Source organism: Balaenoptera borealis (assembly GCF_965194805.1).
Source record: "Balaenoptera borealis genome assembly, chromosome: 14".
Lineage (NCBI taxonomy): Eukaryota > Metazoa > Chordata > Mammalia > Artiodactyla > Balaenopteridae > Balaenoptera > Balaenoptera borealis.
The window spans coordinates 19,017,634-19,041,011 of NC_138875.1; the positions used below are offsets into that span (position 1 = coordinate 19,017,634).

Below are 23,378 nucleotides of genomic sequence, written 5' to 3' on the forward strand. Positions count from 1 at the left end.
CAGCTCTAGGTCTAAATTAGGTATATCCCCTTTTTCTTCCCCCAATACCCATTTTACTTTAATTCAGGCCCTGTGACCTAGAAACGAGATAGTCAGTCTGCACTGGACCGTCAAACCCAAAGGACTCCCTTTCCCCTTGCTTCTAGGACAAGCCAAGCCTAGTTCCTTCATCTTTCCCCTGTGTTTAACACCCTGGTGTCATGAACCTTAAATACATAAAACCCAATGGTTGTCTCCTCTGCTTTTAAAATATAAAAACACATTTAAAACAGACTCTATGACTGCAACACACTTTGACTTTGCTTTCTTCTTAAATAACAGAGGAAAAAGCAGGTAGACGCTTTCAGTAGCACAGTTATATTTTGTTGGGGACAAAGACACAGTGCTAAACAGTCCATAATTTAGAGAAGACACGACCTGTACATTTTTAAAAGGTAATATTCCCCTCATTTTCTCAGGAAAGCAGATTTTCTGAAGGGAAAAATCTCTATTGTAGAGGTTAGAAATTACACAGATGTTTCTTCACTCATTCTGTATTGTCTGTGCTTCAGGTCCTTGGGGGATACATACATGTGTAAGAGAAAGTCTCTGAGCCCACAGGCCTTTGGCTCTGGGGGGGTGATAACACAAGTATGTGCCTAACTAACTATCACGCGGGGTGGAATGATTAAGTGACTCGGAGAAGGACGATCATTGGCCAGCCTTCGGGATGGCTAGGAAAAGTTTCCTGGAGAACATGTCATTGAGCTCACATTAGAGTCTGTGTTGGATTTCAATAGAGACAGGCTAGAAAAGGCATTACAGAGCCATAGAATAAACATGATCCAAAAAAATATGCAGAAAATCAAGGATCTTAAGTGCCCAGGTGGAAGTAGGAAAATGACCCGATGATGCGGCGTGCCAGTCAGGGCTGCCTTGGGCCGGGAGCCCCTCCTCCGAGCACGGCAGCTCCGACAACTGGCTCGCATCCTTCACAGGAGAGTCGACAGGAAGAGTGAATTTTCATGTATATTTTTTACATCCAAATTAAATTAACTCATGGAATTTTCCACCCTTAGGAATTAAAGTAGCAGCTCATGAAGTAATTCAGTTATGTCATTCATACCAAAACAGAAAATACTGGAGCAACTTGGCACCGTTTAAAAGCCAAGACTAGACCTTGGCCATTTTATATTTTTTTCAAAACCTGTAGGTGTTGTGTTCTGTTAACTTTTACTGGGGCTGTAATTTTTTTTTTTTTTAAATCAGAAGTATCTTCATTGCTTAGAAAACAGAGGTGCAAAATGGATTTGAAATAAGAAGAGGGTTTAGGCAAAGCACCTTTAGGAGTGAATACCTAAAAAAAAAAAACACAGAAGCTTTAACGTCGAATTTCTGAAATGCGAGGCGTCTACTTAATTGGTTGACATTCACAGTTGTGCATAATTACAGCTTCCTCTAGGTCCATAAGTCAACTTAGAACTCTAAAGTTGAGTCTAACCAAAAGATCGGTCCAATATTAGTTAAATGACATCTTTTGAGGAAGCACTGTCCTGATACAATAGCCACATTCATTTTCAAGCAGTTAATTGGACATATCGTCAAAAACCACAGTGTTGAGTTTCCACCTTTTAATTTCACATTTGCCTGCTCCCCAGCTTTGGCACAGGGACGGGTCTCGTTCGGAGCTGAAAGTGTGTGAAAGTTATTGGAGAATGGTAGTCTCTGGGTAATGTTTCTGTGAGCCGCCCAAAAATTTTCCCCCTGCAGTCTAGATGGGAAACAGCTGGTTTTTGTTTAAAAAGCTGTTTTGCGAAATGTCTGAATCTTGAGGTGTAGAACTGAGGTCACCAGTAAAAGCAGGTGCTTAGGGACAAGTGAGAAAGACTCTGGGGCCCGGCTGGCCCTGTAATCTTCTGCAGGGTACTTCCTATTAGAGGAAAAAAGTGTTGAAGTTGGCTCCTTTATTTAGGACGCAAACAGATAAAGTAATCGCATTAGTGATGCTATTAGAAATTGAAGATCTTTGAACATGGCCAGCCCTTGAGTGAATAATCAGCTCCCTCTGAAATGGCTGTTTCCCTCCCAGGGCTTCAAATACAAAGGTCCAAGGCTTTAACTTCCTTTAGGTATTATAAGTGCTTGAATTTCCTCTTTAAATACACCCACAGTAAAAGAACTATGATTTCAAATAAGTAGTCGCAGAACTGAGTACATCCTCCAAGTTCATGGAGGCAATCTCAGGGAAAGGCAGAAAAGGAACCCAAATTGGCAGAACCAGGACGAGGCAGTTTTGAAAAAGGCCAAGTACAAAACATGTGGAATCACTAAAGTCCAGTGCATGTCAGATATCCACCAGCCTGAAGATGAAAGGAAACGACCTCCTCCCCTGGGAGCTGGGGGTTATTAGCAGCTGTTTATCCAGTCGGGAATAGAGATTAACATTGTAATTTTTTTTTTTTTTAAAGAACTAGAAGAAAATTTGTTTGGGAAGTTGGCTCTTCATATCAAGTCACTGTGCGTTGCCAAAAAAAACTTCCTTTCTCAGAACTCATGTACTAGGGTTGAGCAATGTTATGATTCTCTGAGAAACTCGGGATTACCAAAAAGCCCATCTCCATAAAATAGAACAGAAAAGGACAGAGAAGTGGATGGACGTCCGCCACTGTCCCCTTGAACTGTGCACTGTAAAACTAGCTGTTTGGTCTGGTACCTGTCCTCCAGCCTGCCTCTACATGGGGGGTGTTCTCCCCATCCCGTCCCCCAACTTAATCTTTGCCACTCTAAAGCCTACGCAAATGGATTTTGCACATGCCTACTGCTTGTAAATGCCTTTTCATGACATATTGGGGAAACTGCTTAGTCCTCTGTGGAGCTTTATTCTCAAAAAAAAAAAAAACAAAGAGTTGGATATTGGTATTTTCCCCTGATTTAATGCTACTCTTAATGTCATTTTCTTTTATTAAATCCTTTCTTTTGCTTTTGATCTTATTTATAGCAGAGCCACTGGTCATATGGAAACTATTATTGTATAGCTGGGAGATGAAAGACTTCATTGCAGTTAAATAAGAGTGAATCATTTGGGCCAATAATACACACATACAGTGAGGTACCATTTGTATCCAAAATGCCCTATGTTGTTCACTTTGTAACAAAGCCATTGAGGTTTATAAAGGGCTTTACAAAAAGTCTGCTTTTTGTCCAAAATGTGTTGTCTGACAGTATGAAAACACGTTGATGTGCAGTCCTTAGCTGCTTCTTCATATATATATAATCTAAATATTGGCACTTCTTGTTGTAAAAATAGGAACTTTTATTTAAAGTTGAGATGTTAATTAATGTCAAATATCAGTTTTTTAAAAAAATGTATATATAGATAATCTATATCAAAATTCTACCCATCATTCAAATCCTATCTAAAATGCCACCTTTTTCTTGAAGTAGTCTCTGGTTTCTCCATCTGATATGATTTCACCCATCCTTTAAAACCCTACATGACCTTATACTCCTTTATGACATTCATCTTATTTTGCCCTATATAGTAATTATATTAATTCGCCTTTAAGATGTAAGAGGTTGTAAAGTAATACACACATCTATCTTTTATTATTTTTTCCTGCAGTGGCTTGCATATAATAGGCATTCCTAAGGCATTCGTTGAATAAAACGAAATGTTTATTTTTTGATAGAAACATGCTAAACCTATATTCGACAGTACTGAAAGCTTTTAGATTTCAGATAGTCTCACAAGATATATGCCATTGGTGTCATCATTTACCGTTTAGGAAGTAACTAATTGCACCTTGTGATATTACAGCCCTATACAAGGAGCCAGTGCTTGCCCTTGGGATGCTTACATTTCAAGACAAGTATAGGCTTGGGACTTCCCTGGTGGTCCAGTGGTTAAGACTCCACGCTTCCACTGCAGGGGGCACGGGTTTGATCCCTGGTCGGGGCATGGCCAAAAAAAAAGACAAGTATAGGCTTTGTGAATAGCAGCAAAACAAAATCATTGATGCGTATGCCCTGCCCTATTAGACAGTGGCCTTGAGTGTGTTTTAAGGGTGGTGTCCGTAATGAACAATCAGCAGAGAGCCCTTTCCAGGTCCAGCAAGATGATGAGTGTTCTGGAGACCCAGACAGTCTAGGAGGAATGAGAGTATGGGGGTCTGTGGGACTAATGAAAGAGAAGTGGTCAGGGGTCATGGGGAGGAAACCAGCCCTGGGGGACAGAAGAGGAAGGGCTTAGCTCAAGCCTTAGGGATGTGGGAGTGAAGGCAGCAGATGAGGGGCCACAAGTAGGTAACTGAATATTGAGATGAAGGAATTTAAGAACAGGAGGGTACAAGCATGGTCCTCTGGTGTCCAGGTGAAGGACCCAGAAGCATAAGGTATTGATCTTAGACTTAATCCATAGAACAATGAAAAGCCATACTGGAAACTTGATATCCAAGAGGCCAAGTGACGCGCAGAGGATATAGCATTTACAAGCTGAGTATTTCGGAAGTGATGGGAAAGAAATGTTTTATTAGTTCAGGCAAGCTTCTTCACACTTCCTTTGCCTTTCCGAATATGTTACAATCAGCGGATGTTGATTGGATAATAAAAAAAAGCATTTAAAAAATAAAGGCCTGATTCTTTCCCCATATAGGTCGTTACAGAGTATTGAGTAGAGTTCCCTGTGCTATACAGTAGGTTCTTATTAGTTATCTATTTTATATATAGTAGTGTGTATATATCAACCCCCATCTCCCAATTTATCCACCCCCCCCCCCTTTCCCCCTTGGTAACCATGTTTGTTTTCCACATCTGTGACTCTACAAAAGAGTGGATATATGTATATGTATAACTGATTCACTTTGCTGTACAGCAAAGAAACTAACACAATATTGTAAACCAACTATACGCCAATAAAAATTAATTTAAAAAATTTAAAACTAAGGCCAGCTAGGTAAGGATGAATCCCTAGTGATGGACTTCCTGGGCTGGCTACAGGGCACTTTGTGTGCCAGTCGGCCTCACACAGGTGTGTTTACACTGCGGGGACCCGAAATTCCAAGTACACATCGTGTCCAGTTGTCTTTTCCTTCACACTGGACAAAAGAAGCTGCTTACAAGTAATTGCAAAAGTGCACCATAATCTCTGTACTACATGGGCTTGGTTCACTAGGCATGGATTAACTTTAGTTCCCTCCAGCCTACTTACTAACTTGCTACCCGGGGCAAGGAAGGGATGGAATGGACTCTGCCAACCACCCCCCGAGGTCCCCGCTTGGTGGGCTGCATCCACTTCTGGTTTCCTGTGTAGGAAAATGATGTAGAGAATTGGGGGTGGAGGGTGGGTATACAGAGGAGAGAAATGAAACGGTTTCACTAGATGGAACTTATGAGTTAAGAAAAAAAAATAAAAAGATGAACTGAAATCAGGTAACAGCCGTTTGCATCTCTCAAACTAGATCACAGAATCATTCATCTTTAACCATTTTGGTGGACATCAGGGGGGTTTCAGCCTAGCTGATCCCGTGACACTGCCAAGGTCAGGGTCATTTAGATTGTGTTTAAATCCTCTCGAAAATTCTTTTATCATCTGGGGAATAAGCATTAAATACGTTTCCAAGAATTGCCCAGTAAGGAATTACCTTACTTCAGGCAAAGCCTAAGTGAAGCTGTGAAATTTCTGGGGGAGAAAAACAGGTGTTTTTAAGAAAATTAGGAGGCCTACTCCCAATAAACATTTTAAGAATCGAAATCCAAACTAAAGAACTCAATCCAGATCTGACTTTAGTGGAAAGTCCTTTCAATGTTTAATCACATGAATTTTTTTAAATGATCTGATAATTCTTTTAAAACTGAGGAGTATGGAAATTATATTCGTGGTTGAAGGGTGTCCCAGATGTCAGGGCTTTTTCACACGAAAGAGTTGATTATCAGAGCCTAGTCTCATTTTCTACAGAATTTGGTGCCTCCAATATTATTCTTCACAGTGTCTACCACTGCTATTTCATGAACTTCTGAGTTCCCATCTGTGTGCTATTAAAAAAAGTTTGCAGGACCACTTCCCACTTCTTTAAAAGATGCACCTTTTGGACTCAATGGTATTTTTTGCACATTTGAGAAAATGTTTGCTTTCCTCTAATATGACACAGACAGATCTGGCAAGATAATTGAAACTGAAATCTAGCACTCTACGACTGTCATGTATAATTGATATTTCGTGGGGAGATTACAGTTCAGACACCAAAACTGTTTTCTCTGTCAATGGGTGTCCAATTACAATAAAAAAAACCCAGCCCATCAGCTTTTTTTTTTTTTATGATTATGGCAAAACAAGAGAAAGAAGAGAGAAAAGTAAAAGTTACCAGGACTTTTTTCTTTGCCCCATTTTCTTGTTGTTATTTTTCTTCTTTCTAAAAAACACCTCTGTCAAAAGGAAGATTTTGAACCTGATGCCATTAATTACAAACTTTCGTTTTGAGCTACTAAAATGTCTCTAACAGCATTTCTGGTTTTGTGTCATTATCGCGGGTCTAGAAATTGATGACAAGTTTCCTAAAGTTTCCATCCTACACTCTTTTAGAAGGATTATGGTAGAGGAGAAAGAACTGAGGTCTGAAAGCCTGTTTTGAAGCAGTTATCTCTGGAGATAACATTAACAAGGATTGAATAACTGCCAAATGAAATTTAATACATTTTCCCATCCATGAAATAGGCCTCTTAAATACAACAGAATAATTACTTTCACAATACTCTCTGGAAACAAAGAGAGCAGAAACACTGAATGCCTTTTTTGTTTGTGGTGTTTGTTGTTAGCTTGAGGATCAGGAAAAAGGACGTTTACCAGGATGCTCTCTTCGCATCCCCACATACAAACAGCCTTGCCAACAGCCACCTAATTTGAAACTGCATATCTTTTAAATCTGTTTATGTTGGAGGAGTCGTGGCAAATATTAAATTTTGTAATTTAGTTAGACATCTTGGCCTTGGCCTGAGTTGGTGGGCCATGATGTTTTCCTCCCTATGATAAGGAAAACTAAAATGATTTTTATATCTGCATCTAGGTATGCGCACACACACACACACACACACACACACACACATACACACTGCTTTAAAATGAAAACTCCAGGAAGTAACCCCATTTGTCCCTAAACTCTGCTCGCCTCCCCTATGTGTGTGTATATACGTACATATATATATATATATATATATATATATATACATATATATATATGTATGTATATATATATATAATATATGCCCAATCAAGTTGTTCAATGTTGTTATAAGTTTTCTGAGTTCAAAATCTGTTTTAGTCCTCTAACCAGATGTTCGCTGAGTCACTTAACCATTTCAGCCTTTGCTTTCTTCTCTGTAAAATGAGAAGTTTGTCCTAACTGATATCCAAGTCTCCCCAGACCCTTCCTTCCCTTAAAGTCTATATACTGTAGTTGAAAAGTGTTCTTAATATATCAATTCTTTCCTCAGAAAGTAAGATTATTTAAAATGATATGGTGCTTATGTGATTCAGAAGAAGTAGTACACTTCTAAAAGTATTTAGGAATTCCCAGTGATAAAGTCACACTGGAGAATTTAAACAGCTGTGTCGGAATTTGAATATTCCTTGACCTAAGATACAATGAAGCTTAGATAGCTGCACATAAAAGCCATGATTTACGGGGGCCCGAGGAAGGGGCAGCCATGATTGGACCACATGATCTTGCCTCCTCCTCTTCTTTTATAGCTCATTGGACCAGGGGTGAGGACACCTGATCCCAGGCTAGCCCATTCATTGGATGGCCTGTGTCTGCTTCAAAATGATGAGCTGGACCATCTGATGATCTTGGTATTCTGAACTCAGAACTACCAAGACAGAGAGGGAGTTAGGAGCTGATTCAGAACCTGAAAGGATGTACTGGGAACTCCTGTGAAGGAAGAGAAGTGTCCAGGCCATAGTTCTGAGTGGGCAGAAGCCAGAGAGAGACAGAGGTACCAACAGAGGAAGGAGAGAGGCTGGAACAGCTCCTGAGACACAAGGGGTGGCCTTAGGTCCCGAGAGTTCTCCAGGCCCAAAACGTAGATCACAGAAATCTTCCTGTTAAATCTCCTTTTACCTGAGCCAGCTGGAATGAGTCTCTGGTCCTTCCTATTAAAACCACCACACTAAATTGATCGCTCCACGAAAATCCCACCAAGGATCGCTTATAAGCTCCATGAGGGCAGGGGCCACATCTAAATTATTCACCACCCTGTTTCCAGTACCTGTCAGAGTGACAAGCATGGGCTAGATTAGGAAATATTTGTTGAATTCATAAGTGTACCCTCTGATCAATCGACTGATAATTATTGAATAATTTTTAGATTTTAGTTCCTTCTTCTACTTTTAGCATAGATATATCTAAAACCATGTTGTATGTGGCTATAAGAAGACTGTATTCTTAAAGACTGCACAAAAAATTCACAATCAATATTGATAAAACTAACCTTTCATAGGCTGCCTTTTAACTTTATTGCTTATCTAGATGAAAAGGTTTATGAAAATAGGACTTTAATGAAGTATAGATTTTCTGGGTACCATCCTTAGAATTGATTTGTAGGTTAAAGGAATCTGCTTTTTTTCTAGTTACATTATTATTATATTTGTAAGTGGACAAATCCTGACCCTCATATATACAGATGGCAGTATTGGTTTCTCCGTCTGTTTCTGAGTTATTCTATTGATGGGTTTGTGCTGGCCATTCACTGTGGTTTTTTCCTTGTCTCTTATGTGACCAGAAATAATGTTTCTGAGGGAGAAGTAAATAGGGTTAGGAAATGCTGTCTGTGGTCAAGGAAACAAGTAAAGCAAAGCTAATTCTTCAGATTGGAATACTATTCCACAACCACAGGCAATGGAATTGATCCTGGAGAATCAAGCTAATTAGATGGATCCATGGATGTGGACCTATCATTAGTCATTCATTTGACCTGGAATATACATAGTTTACAAGGGAGACCTTCCATAATCAAGGATAACATTGTTTCCAACTTCCTTTGTGGAAAATGATGTATTATTTGAGATGATCTATAGAAAATAAAGTTAGCTAACATGCGTGGCTAAAAGCCAAAAACCTAGTTGGAACAACTATCTTCTCAAACATACTTACAGATCATTTAAGATTTTACTGTCATTCGGCAGGAGAAAGATTTAAAATCAAATGGATATGAACAAAATAGAGACAGAGTGCAAAGAGGATTGTAAGTGAAAGTAGCTTGAGTTCTAAGGTTTCTTGAACTATGTAGACTTTTATTTTTACGTAGTATGCAAGTATTTTCAGCTGGAACACCTAACAATATAAATAATTATTGTGTACCTTTGTGTACTAGCTGTCACGCATACTGCTACTCCTTGCAATAAACCTGGAACTTACTCTCTGTAACTTCCAATGTTATTTTCTCCATTTTGGATTTGAGCAACTTACCCATGATTACACAGTAAACAAAGACCAGTTACAGTTATAATATACATATTAATTCTCATTATTGTATAATTTTCACTCAGTTGTACTGTCTTTCATTTACAGTTGAGGGAAAGAAAATAGAAAGGTCATTGGTTGTGGGTCCTTCTATCCTCTTTTAAAAGCTAAATGTGTCTAGAAGGGAAAAAAAAAGAAATTTCAGGATTAATAACTGAATATATTTTAATTCAAAAGCAAAATATTAACCTTGAATTGCATCGTAGCTGCCCACAAAGAAGGCTTGAGGATTTTAATAAAATGACTCTAAAATAGAAGGAGAGTATGAGAATCTCTGCTGTGCTCAAATCCGTGGTTACCTTCAGTGATTCCAACTTAGAATCATCCTTTGTGGAAAGAAATGAAATCCATTGGGAATGCCAGTAACTGAATCAACACTTGGGTAATTATTTAGGTTAACATTGATTGACAGTCTTAAAGAGCTACCATTTGATCAGGGCCTATAAAATTCATGCTTGCAAGTTGACATCTTAGATTGAAAGGATAATCATTGACTGAATCAGTCTTCTAAATGCACAGATCTAAAAATGGAAAACAGCTACCACTCTTTGGTTTGGAAGGAAAATGAAAACAATATACAAAGAGTGAGAAATGGTTGAAGGGAATTGGGTGGGCATGGTCTACCTATAAAAGATTAGGCTTCAGTTACAGATGAAAAATGGGAGTGGCATGGCAATGGTGTTAAATATGTGAGAAGGGCTGACACTTATTCCATGGAACTCCAGAAGTTGAATCTAGGACCAGTGGGTGGAATGTACAAGGAGGCCAACTTGTGGTGAAAATGGAGTGAGCTGCTTTGGGAGATAATCAGGGTCTTAATATATTTGAAGCATCCACATAGACACTGAATGACCACCGTTCAGGTTGTTCTGGGAAGGCAAACGGACACCCGAGTAGCAGAAAACACTGGGCTCCCCAGATCTCTCAGCTACAACATTCATTTATACGTCCTGATGCCCCTGAGTCCTTAAATCCTTTGCTATTCCTGCTGTATTTTGTTTTAACTTTTTAAAAAATTTATTTTATTGAAGTGTAGTTGATTTACAATGTTGTATTAATTTCTGCTGTACAGCAAAGTGATTCAGCTGTACATTCTTTTTCATATTCTTTTCCATTATGGTTAATCCCAGGATACTAAATGTAGTTCCCTGTGCTATACGGTAGGACCTTGTTTTTTGTCCATTCTATATATAATGGTTTTATTTTTGCTGTATTTTGAATCTGGGCAGTTAGAAAGATTTATATGATCCTCCTCCCTCTCCCTGAATTATTTTCTTCTGTATTGTTTTGGAGGATATAAAGGTGACACTTTATACTAGGCTGCCTTTAGATAGCACATGCTTCATTTGGTTCTGTGAATTTTATTGTTGCTTGTTCAGATTCTTATTATTGTTGCACTTTGTGGAAATACTCTTTTAAAACACTGGGTAGCAAAAGAGTGACGATTCTGCTTCGTGGTTTCAGATTTAGGATTGGGAAAAAATTACACTTTTTGATTCATAGCCGTATAAATTCATGGATAAATATTTTTAGTGTTAGAACCACTGTCCTGTGTTCACCTAACAATAGGCTAAGAAAATAACTACCTGGAAATGCCGTTGAAAATGCTACTCATGTTCCTCTTGGTTTGCAAAATGCTTACTGGTCTTACTTGAAGGTGTACACTATAAAGTCAGTGATTGCTGTCTCAATGCCACAAGGTCAACATCTCTGGACCCCAGAGTAGGTAGTAGTAGTTAATAAAAAGCTCAGCAGTATTTTTTTCAGACCAAGTCATCATGCTGTACTCTATAATTTTGTTCTTGGAAGCATAGAGAGTGTTTACAATATGGTGTCTTTCTAGGATCAGAATAGTGAAAAAAAAATATGGAAAAATGTCCAAACATCTTTGCATGGCAATGATGGCATTACTGGTGTGTTTAATAAAACCTTTATTGGTACATTTTCCGGTATGGTGGCATTGGCAGAAACGGTCCCCCTTTGGATTTGGAACTCAGCAGCTGATGAAATACAGTAAACATTAATTTGGAATGGGCTGCCAGTTTTGGAAAGCCAGGTGACATTTTATTATATTTGTACCGAGCAGGGGCTATGTCCCATACTGCTGTAGCTTCCGCTGTCAGTGGCTTAGCTGGCATTATGGAAAAAAAAAAAATGGCAGGCCTGAGAATCTTATCCCCTGAAATGAAAGTCGAATGCCAAATTGAAATTCCTGTAGGATTTCCGATAGCAATGGGGGAATTGAGAAGCCCACAATTAAGCATATGGGCATTAAGATAATTGTCAGATCTGTTGGCGGACATGATAGAAGACAGATGGGTACGAATCAGTGCACTCCGCTGCAGCACCCTGGGAGACAATTTGACGTTTTACCTGCCTGAGCTACTCTGCCATATTTGTCACTGGATGTATAGCACAGCATCTTACTGAGTGTTAAAGTGTCTTTTGCTGGGTACTCTAGGTGCATGCGTGGTCCTTTAGCGCCCTCTAGTGAAATGCATTTGGGAGTATTGTTTTTCAAAGGTTAGTCTCCCTTCCTTGGGTCCCTGCTGCCCTGGAAGTAGCCGTCACGCCTCTGATTCCCACTAAACTCTACGGTTCCTCTTGCCCTTTCAGGTTGGGGCCCATCGTGAAGATGGCGTGGCCCTGAGGGGCAGCCATTCTCTTGTCCCAAACCAGGTGCCCGTGCCACAGCTTCCTGTGCAGTCTGCAACGTCCCCTGATTTGAACCCACCCCAGGACCCTTACAGAGGTAGGTCCGCCTCCGCGGGCGCTTCTGACCTCACTGAAACAATAGATCCCGTGTGGATCCCATGCTTACTCATTCATCCCTCAGGAAGCACTGACACATCACCAAGAATCCATTTTGATACAAAGACGGTAAGTAAATGGGAAAGGATTTCAAACGTAGCTGGCTAATTGTGTTTCTTCAGTATAACTGTTTTGCTCCAGCATCCTCGGAAATCCTGCTCCTATTGCAGCAGGGAATGAGACCACAGACTGATGAGAGGAAATGTGATTTTAGCTATTTCCACATTGTGCTCATTCAGATCCTTTAATGTGGTTAGTTGTAGCCTGACAGCGATGCTTCCAAATGAAGAGGAAGGAAGGAAATGGTTTTTGTTGCTTACGATGGAAGGAAATGTAGGTACATTTCAAAAAATGGAACTTGGATGATTTTCGCTCTTGAGTCATCAAGCCCCGTCCTCATTGCCTCGTACCACTGTCTCCTTTTGGCTTCCCAGGACCCCAGGTAGCTGTGCCGCAGGGGCAAGACCTGGGTCCCAGGGTCCTTGTGCGACTGGCTGGCCAGGTGACCCCAAAATGCTTACATAACATCTCCTCATTCCCCTCACGTTGAGAATAAAAATGATAACAGTGACACAAGAATGAATAATATGTATAAGCATTTGTCCACCTGTTAAGCACTGTAAGAATCTTGAACGTTAATTATATATGTGGGTATGCCTGCCATTTTTCATTGAATAGTAATACTTCGATGGCCCTTTCTTTTAAAGAGCCTTTGGGTTTTCTTTCTCTGTCCTCGATCAACACTTCTTAATGTGCACAAACAGGACCTGAGGATCTTGTTAAAATGCCAATTCTGATTCAGTTGATCTGGGGTCCTGCATTTCTAATGGGCTCCCAGGGGATAAGGGTGCTCCTGGTCCACTGACCAGATTTTGAGTGATAAAGTTCTAGACTATACAGATTACAAATAGAAGGAAACACTAAATAGACACGCTTCTACCTTAGAAGTAAATGATTACATTAGGGTCACGTTTTAAAATATATTGTGATCTTGGAAAGTTGAGCAGTGGTAGAGCTAGAAATGTCTTCATTGAGCAGTAGCTGCTTTCCACATGTACCATTTTTAAATGCTGGTTACTCCTTGAGGATAAGAGAAGCCTAATTTCAGAATATCATTAGAGTATCTATTGAAGTCTTGACTGTACATATTTAGCGCACTCCCTGGGAATTATATTTTAAGGACATTTTTCTATTAAATCATTGCATATGGAAGAAACTCAATATAATAGCTGATATTTACTTGGGTTCTTAATCAGAACATTGAGGTGTGTGATTTTCATGATTATGATTTTCATTGCAATTAAGTTGATGTTTTGTAGACAGTGAAATTACCGTCTACTCCAAAAGATTGCAAAATAGAATTTAACCTCAGAGCCAATGCAGGGGAAACTTGTTTCTGCAGGTGCATTTTTGAAACTTCACCAAAGACCATGAAAAAAGTGACAGATCACACAGTTCGGCAGTCTGAACTGTATAGCTTGGCAGCTCTCCAGTCTGGGGTGTGCGTGTCTGTGCCTTGAGGCTTTGGTGGCCGTGTCACCTGTTCTCTTTTTTTTCTGCAGGCATGCCACCAGGATTGCAGGGCCAGAGTGTCTCCTCCGGCAGCTCTGAGATCAAATCCGATGACGAGGGCGATGAAAACCTGCAAGACACGAAATCTTCCGAGGACAAGAAATTAGATGACGACAAGAAGGATATCAAATCCATTACTAGGTCAAGATCTAGGTAACAGTATATAATACTGTCGCTTCATTTAATTCCTTTATTGGACTTTGATGAAGTGAACAGAACAGGAAGAAACTATTCAGTTTTTTCCTGGCAGGTAAATCTGCAGCTGAAAAGAAAATGAAAGGCTTGCTCTAGAGGTACGAAAGTATCGTTTGAGATACCTGTACTCTAGGAAAGCCAAAAATGTCTTTGCATTTATGAATTTGGACCCAGTGCTAATAATGACACACGGCAAAAACAATTTGTAACTGATTCAAATGCAAGCAGTCGATTTGTAAAACTATACTTATTCTACAAATTTGGTCATAAATGTTCTTTGGAAAATATTTCTAAAAAGAGAGCTTAGCTCTATTGAAAGCTCAATTGATGTATGTGCAACTGTAACTTTTTTCTTACCTCAAAAGTGAGAAAGTACTGATTTCCCAGCTTTATTCTAACATGTTGATATATATAAGAGCAATACCTAAATTGCTCATTTATTTTTCTCTCGGCAGAAAATGCAACTGCAGGAAAATAGCTTCTGGTTGGTTTTCTTAAGTCCCCGATATCTTTAAATTAGAATCTATCTCCTTGAACTTTAATCTGATAATCAGATGGGGTTTTTTTGTTTGTTTTTTTGTTTTTTGAGTATCGTGACACCCATGTTCTTTACCTCAGTTCCCTTGGATGGTTTTTATTTGCAAATTAAATGAATTGTACTAAGACGATACCTCCCTTTTCAAGGCTATCGTTCTCAAGGTTATACCTGGCGTCCTTTAGGAATTAAGGGCATGCTGCCTTTTCATATTGCCTTTATAGTTATTGAGATAAACCTTATTACAAGTTCTACCACAGTTTCAGAAATTCTGGAAGCTTCTATCTTACCCCTTTTCACCATTGCTACAGAGTTTCCTGACTTGGCCACATTGGTAAGACATCCCAAGAAGGGCCTTTCACATCCTTACCAGCTTCTCTGTTAGATCAGTCAGCTCTTGGTAATTTAACTAGTGGTCATAACGCATGCATATCAATGGATTCTTTGACATTTCAATACAACATTTTAACTCGCTGTTAAGAACCTTGTTTTAAAAGGTCGCTGTTTTGACATTTACTTAGGCCCCCAAAACCGTGTTGTAAGGCGAGACTTTCCAAATCTAGGCAGTTTTCTTCGCATAACCAATTTATTTATCAGAGGTTAACCAATTCTCATTCATTATTGGCCTGAATACCCTTGGAAAACAAATTCCCATTTTCAGGCCCACTTTGGAAAAGGTGTGGCATATGTTTGATGTGTAAAAACATTACCCAGATTTTTAACTTCAGGATGGGATGAGCAGAAACTCAACTCTGTTCTCTTTTCACTTATTACGTCCTATTTGTGTGTCAGAATGTGGGTGTGAATTAATAGTAATCTTGATTTCCTTGGCATCAGCAGAGGTCACGGGTGGGAGAGAGCAGAACCGGCAAGGAAATGAGGAGGAGAATCAGAGGGCAGAGAAAGAGAGCACTTTCCGATGGGTTCAGTTTAGTTGCGCGTTCACCAGCACACATTCGAGGCAGACAGTCCCATCTGGAAGGGAGTTTAACCTACAGGAAGACAAGCCAAGTCTTACAGCATCTTTCTTTGGTGTCTGCCTCCTTTATAAGTGTTCTTGGCTTACTTACGTCATCTTTATGAGCAGCATGTGCTGGAACCCAAGAATCCACTCCATTTCTGATTGACTGGGGCTTCTCCATCGTAGTGGATCCTTAGTGCGATTTGGAAGCTACCCAGACATTCTCCACAGTGGAAGATTCGAAGCTATACATTTTAAGCCAATACTCACTAAGTGTGCATTGAATTGAGTAGATAACTTCCCACGTGTTCCTCCAGCTCTGAAAGGTTGTGATTAACATCTTTATTCTGTGATCCTTTCAGATTCATGGAATTTTAAAGTAGAGGCTCACCTTGATGGTCTTTGGGGTCAGTGCTCAGATCTCTAGGTTAACATCCTTATGGATGGTCACCTCCATATTGTTTCTTGCAGGGAAGACTCTCTTGCTTTTGAGTGAAGTTTACTTCATTTTTTATATCTCTCATACTCAAAAACGGTTCTTGCTCATGTTAATTCAGACTGTTCCGCTCAGGGTTCTTTGTTCTGTTCTGTTCTGCTTTCCTGAGACATTTTCCACACCTCTCTTTTTTACGTGATTGCCCAGGAATTATTTGAAGCCTTGACGCCATGAGATCTTCCTGATGTGACATGCTTTCCAGGTGGCTCATCTTCCTATTTGCCCCCCCATTCAAAAGTTTCTAATTTGTCAGCATGACACCCAGAAACAGAAGTTATCTTCCCTTTCCAGACTCCTGGCTCCAACCATGCCTTTGATATGAATCATGTAATATCTCTGTTCTCATAATCAGGGATGAGCTTTTGGGCTTCATTTTTGACTCATGATGAGATCATGGGTATTGATAACCAGTAAGTGTTTGGGTTGGGTTGGGTTTGTTTTGCCTAGAACTCATGTCAACTCAGGTTTCCCCAACTTGTCTGGGGAATCATAAACATCCATAATGTTAAAGGCCATGGAGATGATGTTTTTCTAACCTTTCTATTTCATACATGGAAAAAGCGAGACTCAGATACATTAAGTGGACTGACCAAGCCTTCCAAGCTGGTTAATAGACAACAGGCCCCCGTGTTTACTCCCATTGCTCTGTTGTCTTGAATGTAGGACCTTCTTAATCCTGTTTGAGCTGCATCGTCTTAATTTCGACCTATCCACATCGTTTTTCAATCCCTGGTTCTCCTTGGGTTTTGGATGTCACAGTATGAAAGTTTTTTTTAAAAAGAACAGCTTCAGTCTAAAACGCTTTCTGAATCATGGTCCTGAAGTGTAGCTTGAGCTGAAGTTGACAACGCTCTGCTTTGCCGTGCGTAACCTTAGGGATGAAAGCTATGTTTTCCTTTTTGCTCCCCTCCATCCATATGGTGCACTCGGGGCCCCAACTCGAACCTCTCCTGTTGGATTTGCGTTTCATGTCCAGGAGACATCAAATGTCTGGCGTTAGGGACTGTCAACAGCCACCTAAAGCAACGCCAAGCCCAGGTGGATGGAAAATTCTGCCCAGGACAAGATCTTGAGATGGAAAAGTTCCCTGAAAACTCAGAAAGAAAACAAAAGCAATTTAGGAACTGTCTTCTTCCCCACCCCATTGGAAAATGTCACGTTTTTCCCTTTTGTCCCACAGCAATAACGATGACGAAGACCTGACACCGGAGCAGAAAGCGGAGCGGGAGAAGGAGCGGAGGATGGCTAACAACGCCCGTGAGCGCCTGCGGGTCCGCGACATCAATGAGGCGTTCAAGGAGCTGGGCCGTATGGTGCAGCTGCACCTCAAGAGTGACAAGCCCCAGACCAAGCTCCTGATCCTCCACCAGGCCGTGGCCGTCATCCTCAGCCTGGAGCAGCAAGTCCGAGGTCAGTGCCGGCGAGCTGGCCTCCGTGCAGAGGTCACGGTCGCATGCCGCTGCAGAGAGCAGAGATGCTCTGGCGGCCTTGAGCGGGAGCAGAGAGTAGACTCTTAGGCATCCTTCAGGATCACTGTTTCAACCTCATCTAAGTCTGTGAGGCAGCTCCCCTTTCTCCCGTAACTGAATCCTGGGATTTTTCTTATAACTGATACCGCCTTAGGACATTTCCATAGGTCCTCTCAGTAACCGGAGCTGGGTACGTTTGCTTTACCAACTTTCTCAGACTGTAAAGTGACTGCACAGTTTCACCAGGGAGTTCGACCTTTACTAGCCACTGAGCAAATGAATCGCAGTAGTGTGCATTTTCCTAACTGGTCCTCTTGTTCTGGAAGGTAGAAACTGAGAGAAAGGATCAACAGACCCACAGAAACGGTGCATCACTTGCCCTGGACCAGAAGCCCTGGGTGTGACCTAAATGCTCTGTGCTTTCCTCTTCCACAGAAAGGAATCTGAATCCGAAAGCTGCATGTCTGAAAAGAAGGGAAGAGGAGAAGGTGTCCTCGGAGCCGCCCCCGCTCTCCTTGGCGGGGCCTCACCCCGGCATGGGAGACGCGTCCAATCACATGGGACAGATGTAAAAGGGCAAGTTTGTTTTCAGCCATTTCTGAAAGCTTTCCTTTGTTACTCTCACCAAGGCATCAGCCATGAAAGCCATATTTGACCCAAATTCACAGATTTTTTTTTCCCCCTTGGGAAAAAAAAAAAAAGTTTAAAAATAAAAGCTTTCCTTTTTTCTGTTATAAACGTATTAATTCATCTTTCTCTCTTCTTTCTCAGGTCCAAGTTGCCACATTGCTTCATTAATACAAGAGACCACTTCCTTAACAGCTGTATTATCTTAAACCCACATAAACACTTGTCCTTAACCCCTTTTTTTGTAATATAAGACAAGTCTGAGTAGTTATGAATCGCAGACGCAAGAGGTTTCAGCATTCCCAATGATCAAAAAACCGAAAAACAAACAAAAAAAAAAAAGAAAGAAAAAAAGTGCAACTTGGGGGATGACTCTCTTTAACATATCATTCAGAATGTTCAAAGCAGTATGTGCAGGCTGAGACGCAGCCCAGAGACTGAATGGCAATCTTTCCACACTGTGGAACAATGCATTTGTGCCTAAACTTCTTTTGGAAAAAAAAAAATATATAATTAATTTGTAAGTCTGAAAAAAAAATATTTAATTTAAAAAAATTGTAAACTTGCAATAATGAAAAAGTGTACTTCTGAAGAAAACTACATGACCGTTTTTGTTGGTATTCAAGTCAGCTAGTGTTTATAATTACCGGATATCGAATAAGGGAAGCTCGGCTGCCCTCGTAACAAAACCAGCAAACATCCTGATGACAGCGAAGTGATGACATTAGCCATTCCTTAGGGTAGGAGGAACAGATGGATCTTATAGACCTATGACAAATATATATATAAATATATATATAAATATATATTAAAAATTTAGTGACTATGGTAAGCTTTTGTTCATTTGTTTCAGACTTTTTTCTCCTGTAAAAAAATAGTACTGATTAACTTTTTTAAAAGAAAGATTTTACTGTAAATATGGATTTTTTTTTTTTTTTTTTTGGTCTTATTTCTGTCCCTTTCCCCGGTTTGTTCTCATAACCTGTAGTGCCAACTCTGCTTCCGGAGGGGTAGTGCAGGATGAAATGCTGACCCTGATGTTGCTTTTCATTCATAAATAAGTAGAAAGTTGTTTCTTCAGTCTTTTGGGAACACAGGACTTAAAAGTCACATCATGTGTAGATATTAACAAGCAGCATTACCAAGACACGGGCAAAAAGAGTTTGTCTGAATTGTAATGTTGCGTTTGTGACCCTCTTCTGGGATTTTCAGAGGTACAAGGTTAGAATGCTACAATGTTACCACTGTGCCTTCCAATGTTTATATCATCGGAAACATAACATAATCAAAGTGGCTGTGATTTAACAAAATGATTAAAGCGTTACCTACATGTGTAGCCAGAAGTAGTGTGCAGTGAGGTGTTTCTGAATACATGGTCAGATTTTTGGAAAAAAACAAAAACAAAAAAAACAAGTGAAGTTCAACGACCATCCAATGAGAAAATTGCAAGTAGTGTGACAGAGCTGATTGATTTTGTTGCTTTCTTGATTTTTTTTTCAAAATGGGTTTACTAAGATGCAGATGACTTAACTGCCTCCTCCTTCGTCTGAAAAATAAAATGCCAATATTCAATCATCATGCAGCGTTATAACAAGCCTTATAAGTCCTAAAGCATTAAGTTGCACTTTCTTGAGGAGGGGTAGTGCAGTATTTCTCTGGCCAGTATGAATGAAGTTTATACTTAACGTATTTGATAGAAACATAGATCAAGCTATGGCACAGCAACTCATCAGATAGCTAGCTTTGACGTCTGGGCACAATTGAACCAACTTCCATCGTGAATCTTTATAATGATTGACTTTGGTGTATAGTGCAGTAAAGAAATAGTGCTCCTAGTTAAGTATTTGTCAACATCCTTTTGTCTCTAACTCATTTCTATTTTTACAGCCACACAATCTTGGCATGTATTACGAAAAAAATCCCTTGTTCAAGTAGTTTTTCCACCTATCAGCACTGAGTAAATGCCATAAACCCATCGAAATGGTCTAAATGTTCCATCTGTTCTCCTGTTTTGCCAGTTATATAGTAATGAAATACATTTGTAAATTTTATGCAACAAATGGCAAACGTATCATTATTTTGAAATTGTGTATGTAAAAGTTATATTTTTACATGTAGACTCTTGTTATTATGTGTTTTAATACATTGTATCGGTTTTTGTTCCTTTTTTTTTTTTTTAAACGGTGTGGTTTAAAAACCGTCTCATTGAAATGAAATAGTGAGCTACAAGAATCTGAATTTTATGTTCATTTCTGAAAATGTAAGAACAAATAAGATAGTTACCACGTGGTCATCTTTTACAAACCCATAAACATTTTGATTAGCTGTGTGTGTGTTGAAAACTGTAAATATGTTCAGTAGTGATAAAACTAAAATACTTTGTTTGATTTGTTGATAAGTTCCTAAAATGTGGAGGTGGATTAAAACCTTAGAGTAGCAGAAATCAGACTTCATGAAAAGTTATTTTGAGGCTACCCTGTGAAAATGAACGAACAAAGGGGCTCAAAGAAGGGCATGGAAGACAATATTGTATACTCTCCCCTCCTCCTGAATAATGGAAACTGTGTGTACTTGTACCCTCAGTATGTTGAAGATTTCCTTTTAGTGGTACATTCTGCACTCATTTTGTATACTCTATCAAGGCGGGTATCCCTAGGAACAATATTATATAGGAAGCAGGTATCCTCTGATCACATTCAGGATAAGTGTATAGAAGAAAATATGGTGTTTACTCTTTAGGGAACTGGAAACACTCCCTGCATTGATGTACATTTTAAGATTGGCACTTTTGATACACGTTATCATCAAGGTGCTTTCATAGAGCTGATTTAAAGTTTTTCAAATCTGTAAACAAAGCAAAAAAAAAAATTAAATCGTAGTTCTTGGATTATTTTTTAAATTGGTGCTTTATATTTTGTTCTCAGTCCAACAGAGTAAAAGCTGCAATTTATTGTTCACCAGCTTTGATGCATTCATTAATCAGTCATGTAATACCTCTATTGTGGAATTCCCTTTGGAAATAAGCGAAAAACTTTCTAACGGCCACCAAAAGCTGCTCACTACTTTTTGCTTGGTGGAGAAACATCTGCACCTATCCATATTCATTGGGTTGTATCCCCATTAAAAAGAAGAAAAAGATGAAAGGGAATGTGGCCTTTTTAGTGTGTTTTTTTTTTTTTTTTCTTGTTCTTTTGTAATTATCAAACCCAGGTAAGGTATTGGTATCCTGCGCTGTATTTTCTAATGCAATTTAGCAGAAGACAGTTAGGATTAAAGTACTATACAAAAATTTCCTAAGGGTCCATACTACACTATGTATATGGTGATACTTAGGCTGGGGATCTGTTTCAGAGACTTGGACTTTAAAAGCAACTTGGAATAGTTGATCCACCTCCACATTCAAGTAATTTATGAATATGCAGAATAGGGATCTGTTCATCTAGACATTTTTCCCATTTGTCTTCTGTGTAGCTGCAAGGAACACTAATGTGTATACAACTGTCTGTCCACCCAGTAACGCAACTGGTTCTGATTCAGTCTTCCGATTCCTTTTTGTTTTTCGCTTTTTCCTATTTCTTGATTTTTTTTTTTTTATTTGTGATCTTTATTTTGATGAGGGATTTGGGGGGGGGGGCGGTGCGGGAGGGTGTTGAACCAAGACTTGGGGTTAAGAGGATTTTCGTCTTGGATCCAACAGGCAGAATATGATCTGTGTCCAAAAGTGAACTTGAGTCAGGAATGAAACGATTTCAGCATAAACAAGCACAAAAATTTAGTCTGCTGGCTGACTGGAAACAAAAAAAAAAAGTCAAGATGGCATATGAGGAATTCCAACACAATGGGGCACCAAGGCCTTTAGGCCTCTCTTTTTATTTTGCTTTGGTTCTGTTTGTTTTTCTTTAGAGACATGCTCTTTCTCATGGGACTTGAAGTGGACTCATGTTTGTGCAGTGCTGGTTTTGCCATACTCATTTCAAGTATTATAGACATATGTAATGGTGAAAATATATGAACTGTGGCCTTTTTCATTCTTGTTACTTGTGATGCAATTAAGTGAAGATAAGAAAAAAAAAAAAAGCAGAGATTTACCATGTATCAGTGCCTGGCTTTTTGTTATAAAGCTTTGTTTGTCTAGTGCTCTTTTTGCTATAAAATAGACTGTAGTACACCCTAGTAGGAAAAAAACTAAATTTAAAAATAAAAAATATATTTGGCTTATTTTTCGCAGGAGCAATCCTTTTATACCATGAATATTACAAAAAAAAATTGTCAGATTCTGAATATTTCTTCTTTGTAGATTTTTGGAATCATTATGAGTAAAAGTTTGTTACTTTATTTTACTATTTAAAAGATGTTATTTTACCATGTGTTACTGAGATGAAACTGTATGGTAGCTTTTTTGTTTGTTTTGTTTTTTTTTTTTGTTCTGTTTTTGTTTTTTTTTTTAGTTGTAGGTCGCAGCGGGGAAATTTTTTGCGACTGTACACATAGCTGCAGCATTAAAAACTAAAAAAAAATTGTTAAAAAAAGAAAAAAAGGGAAAACATTGAAAAAAAGAAAAAAAAGATAAACAGTTACACCTTGTTTTCAATGTGTGGCTGAGTGCCTCGATTTTTTCATGTTTTTGGTGTATTTCTGATTTGTAGACGTGTCTAAACAGGTTGTGTGCTGGAGTTCCTTCAAGACAAAAATAAACCCAGCTTGGTCTAGGCCATTACCTGTTTCCCATCTGTAGTTATTCGATGAAGTCATGTACATGACCGTTCTGTAGCAATAAATGTGCCATTTTTATAAACTGTTTCTGACACTTGTTTCATTTCATTTTGCATTGTCCATATAGCTCTGCTTCTCTGCTGTGAGTAAAACCGCCTCTAGATTTCATTTTGCAAGTGTTGGAGATATTGACAGCTTAACAAAACATACCAAAAAAAAAAAAAAAAACCACAAAAACAAATTGAAAAGCAAAGCACATGATTGACCAAGGAAGAGATGCCCTTAATGAAAATGGAACGAGATGCATGCAAAACAAAAAGAAAACTGTCTAGAGGATTAACTAATTGAAGAAATCTAATTAATGTAACATGGAAGCTATGCATTTGAAGAGCTTTGAACTGCGCCATTGTTGCCAGTGTTTTCAGTTGGGCTGCAGCTTGCTTAAGTCAAGTCAGCCTTAAACTTCTGGATCAGTTGGTCGATTGGCAGAACCTCCTCAGCTAGATCT

At 39.2% G+C, this 23,378-nt stretch overlaps 1 protein-coding gene across 22 annotated transcripts in view; it reads left to right on the plus strand.

The window, feature by feature from the left end:
* The window catches only part of TCF4 (transcription factor 4), a 354,962-nt gene extending 331,839 nt beyond the window's left edge, over window positions 1–23,123 (plus strand). For 16 of the 22 annotated variants that reach the window (XM_082353737.1, XM_082353724.1, XM_082353739.1 and 13 more), the window contains 5 exons: window positions 12,108–12,243; window positions 13,865–14,027; window positions 17,242–17,471; window positions 17,966–18,106; window positions 18,302–23,123. In XM_082353737.1, coding sequence (XP_082209863.1) covers window positions 12,108–12,243; window positions 13,865–14,027; window positions 17,242–17,471; window positions 17,966–18,102 — 666 coding nt within the window. In that variant the 3' untranslated portion in view covers window positions 18,103–18,106; window positions 18,302–23,123. The remainder of the gene's footprint in view (window positions 1–12,107; window positions 12,244–13,864; window positions 14,028–17,241; window positions 17,472–17,965; window positions 18,107–18,301) is intronic. The other 6 variants (XM_082353742.1, XM_082353741.1, XM_082353740.1 and 3 more) reach the window with 2 other exon arrangements.
* The last annotated feature ends 255 nt before the right edge of the window (window positions 23,124–23,378 follow it).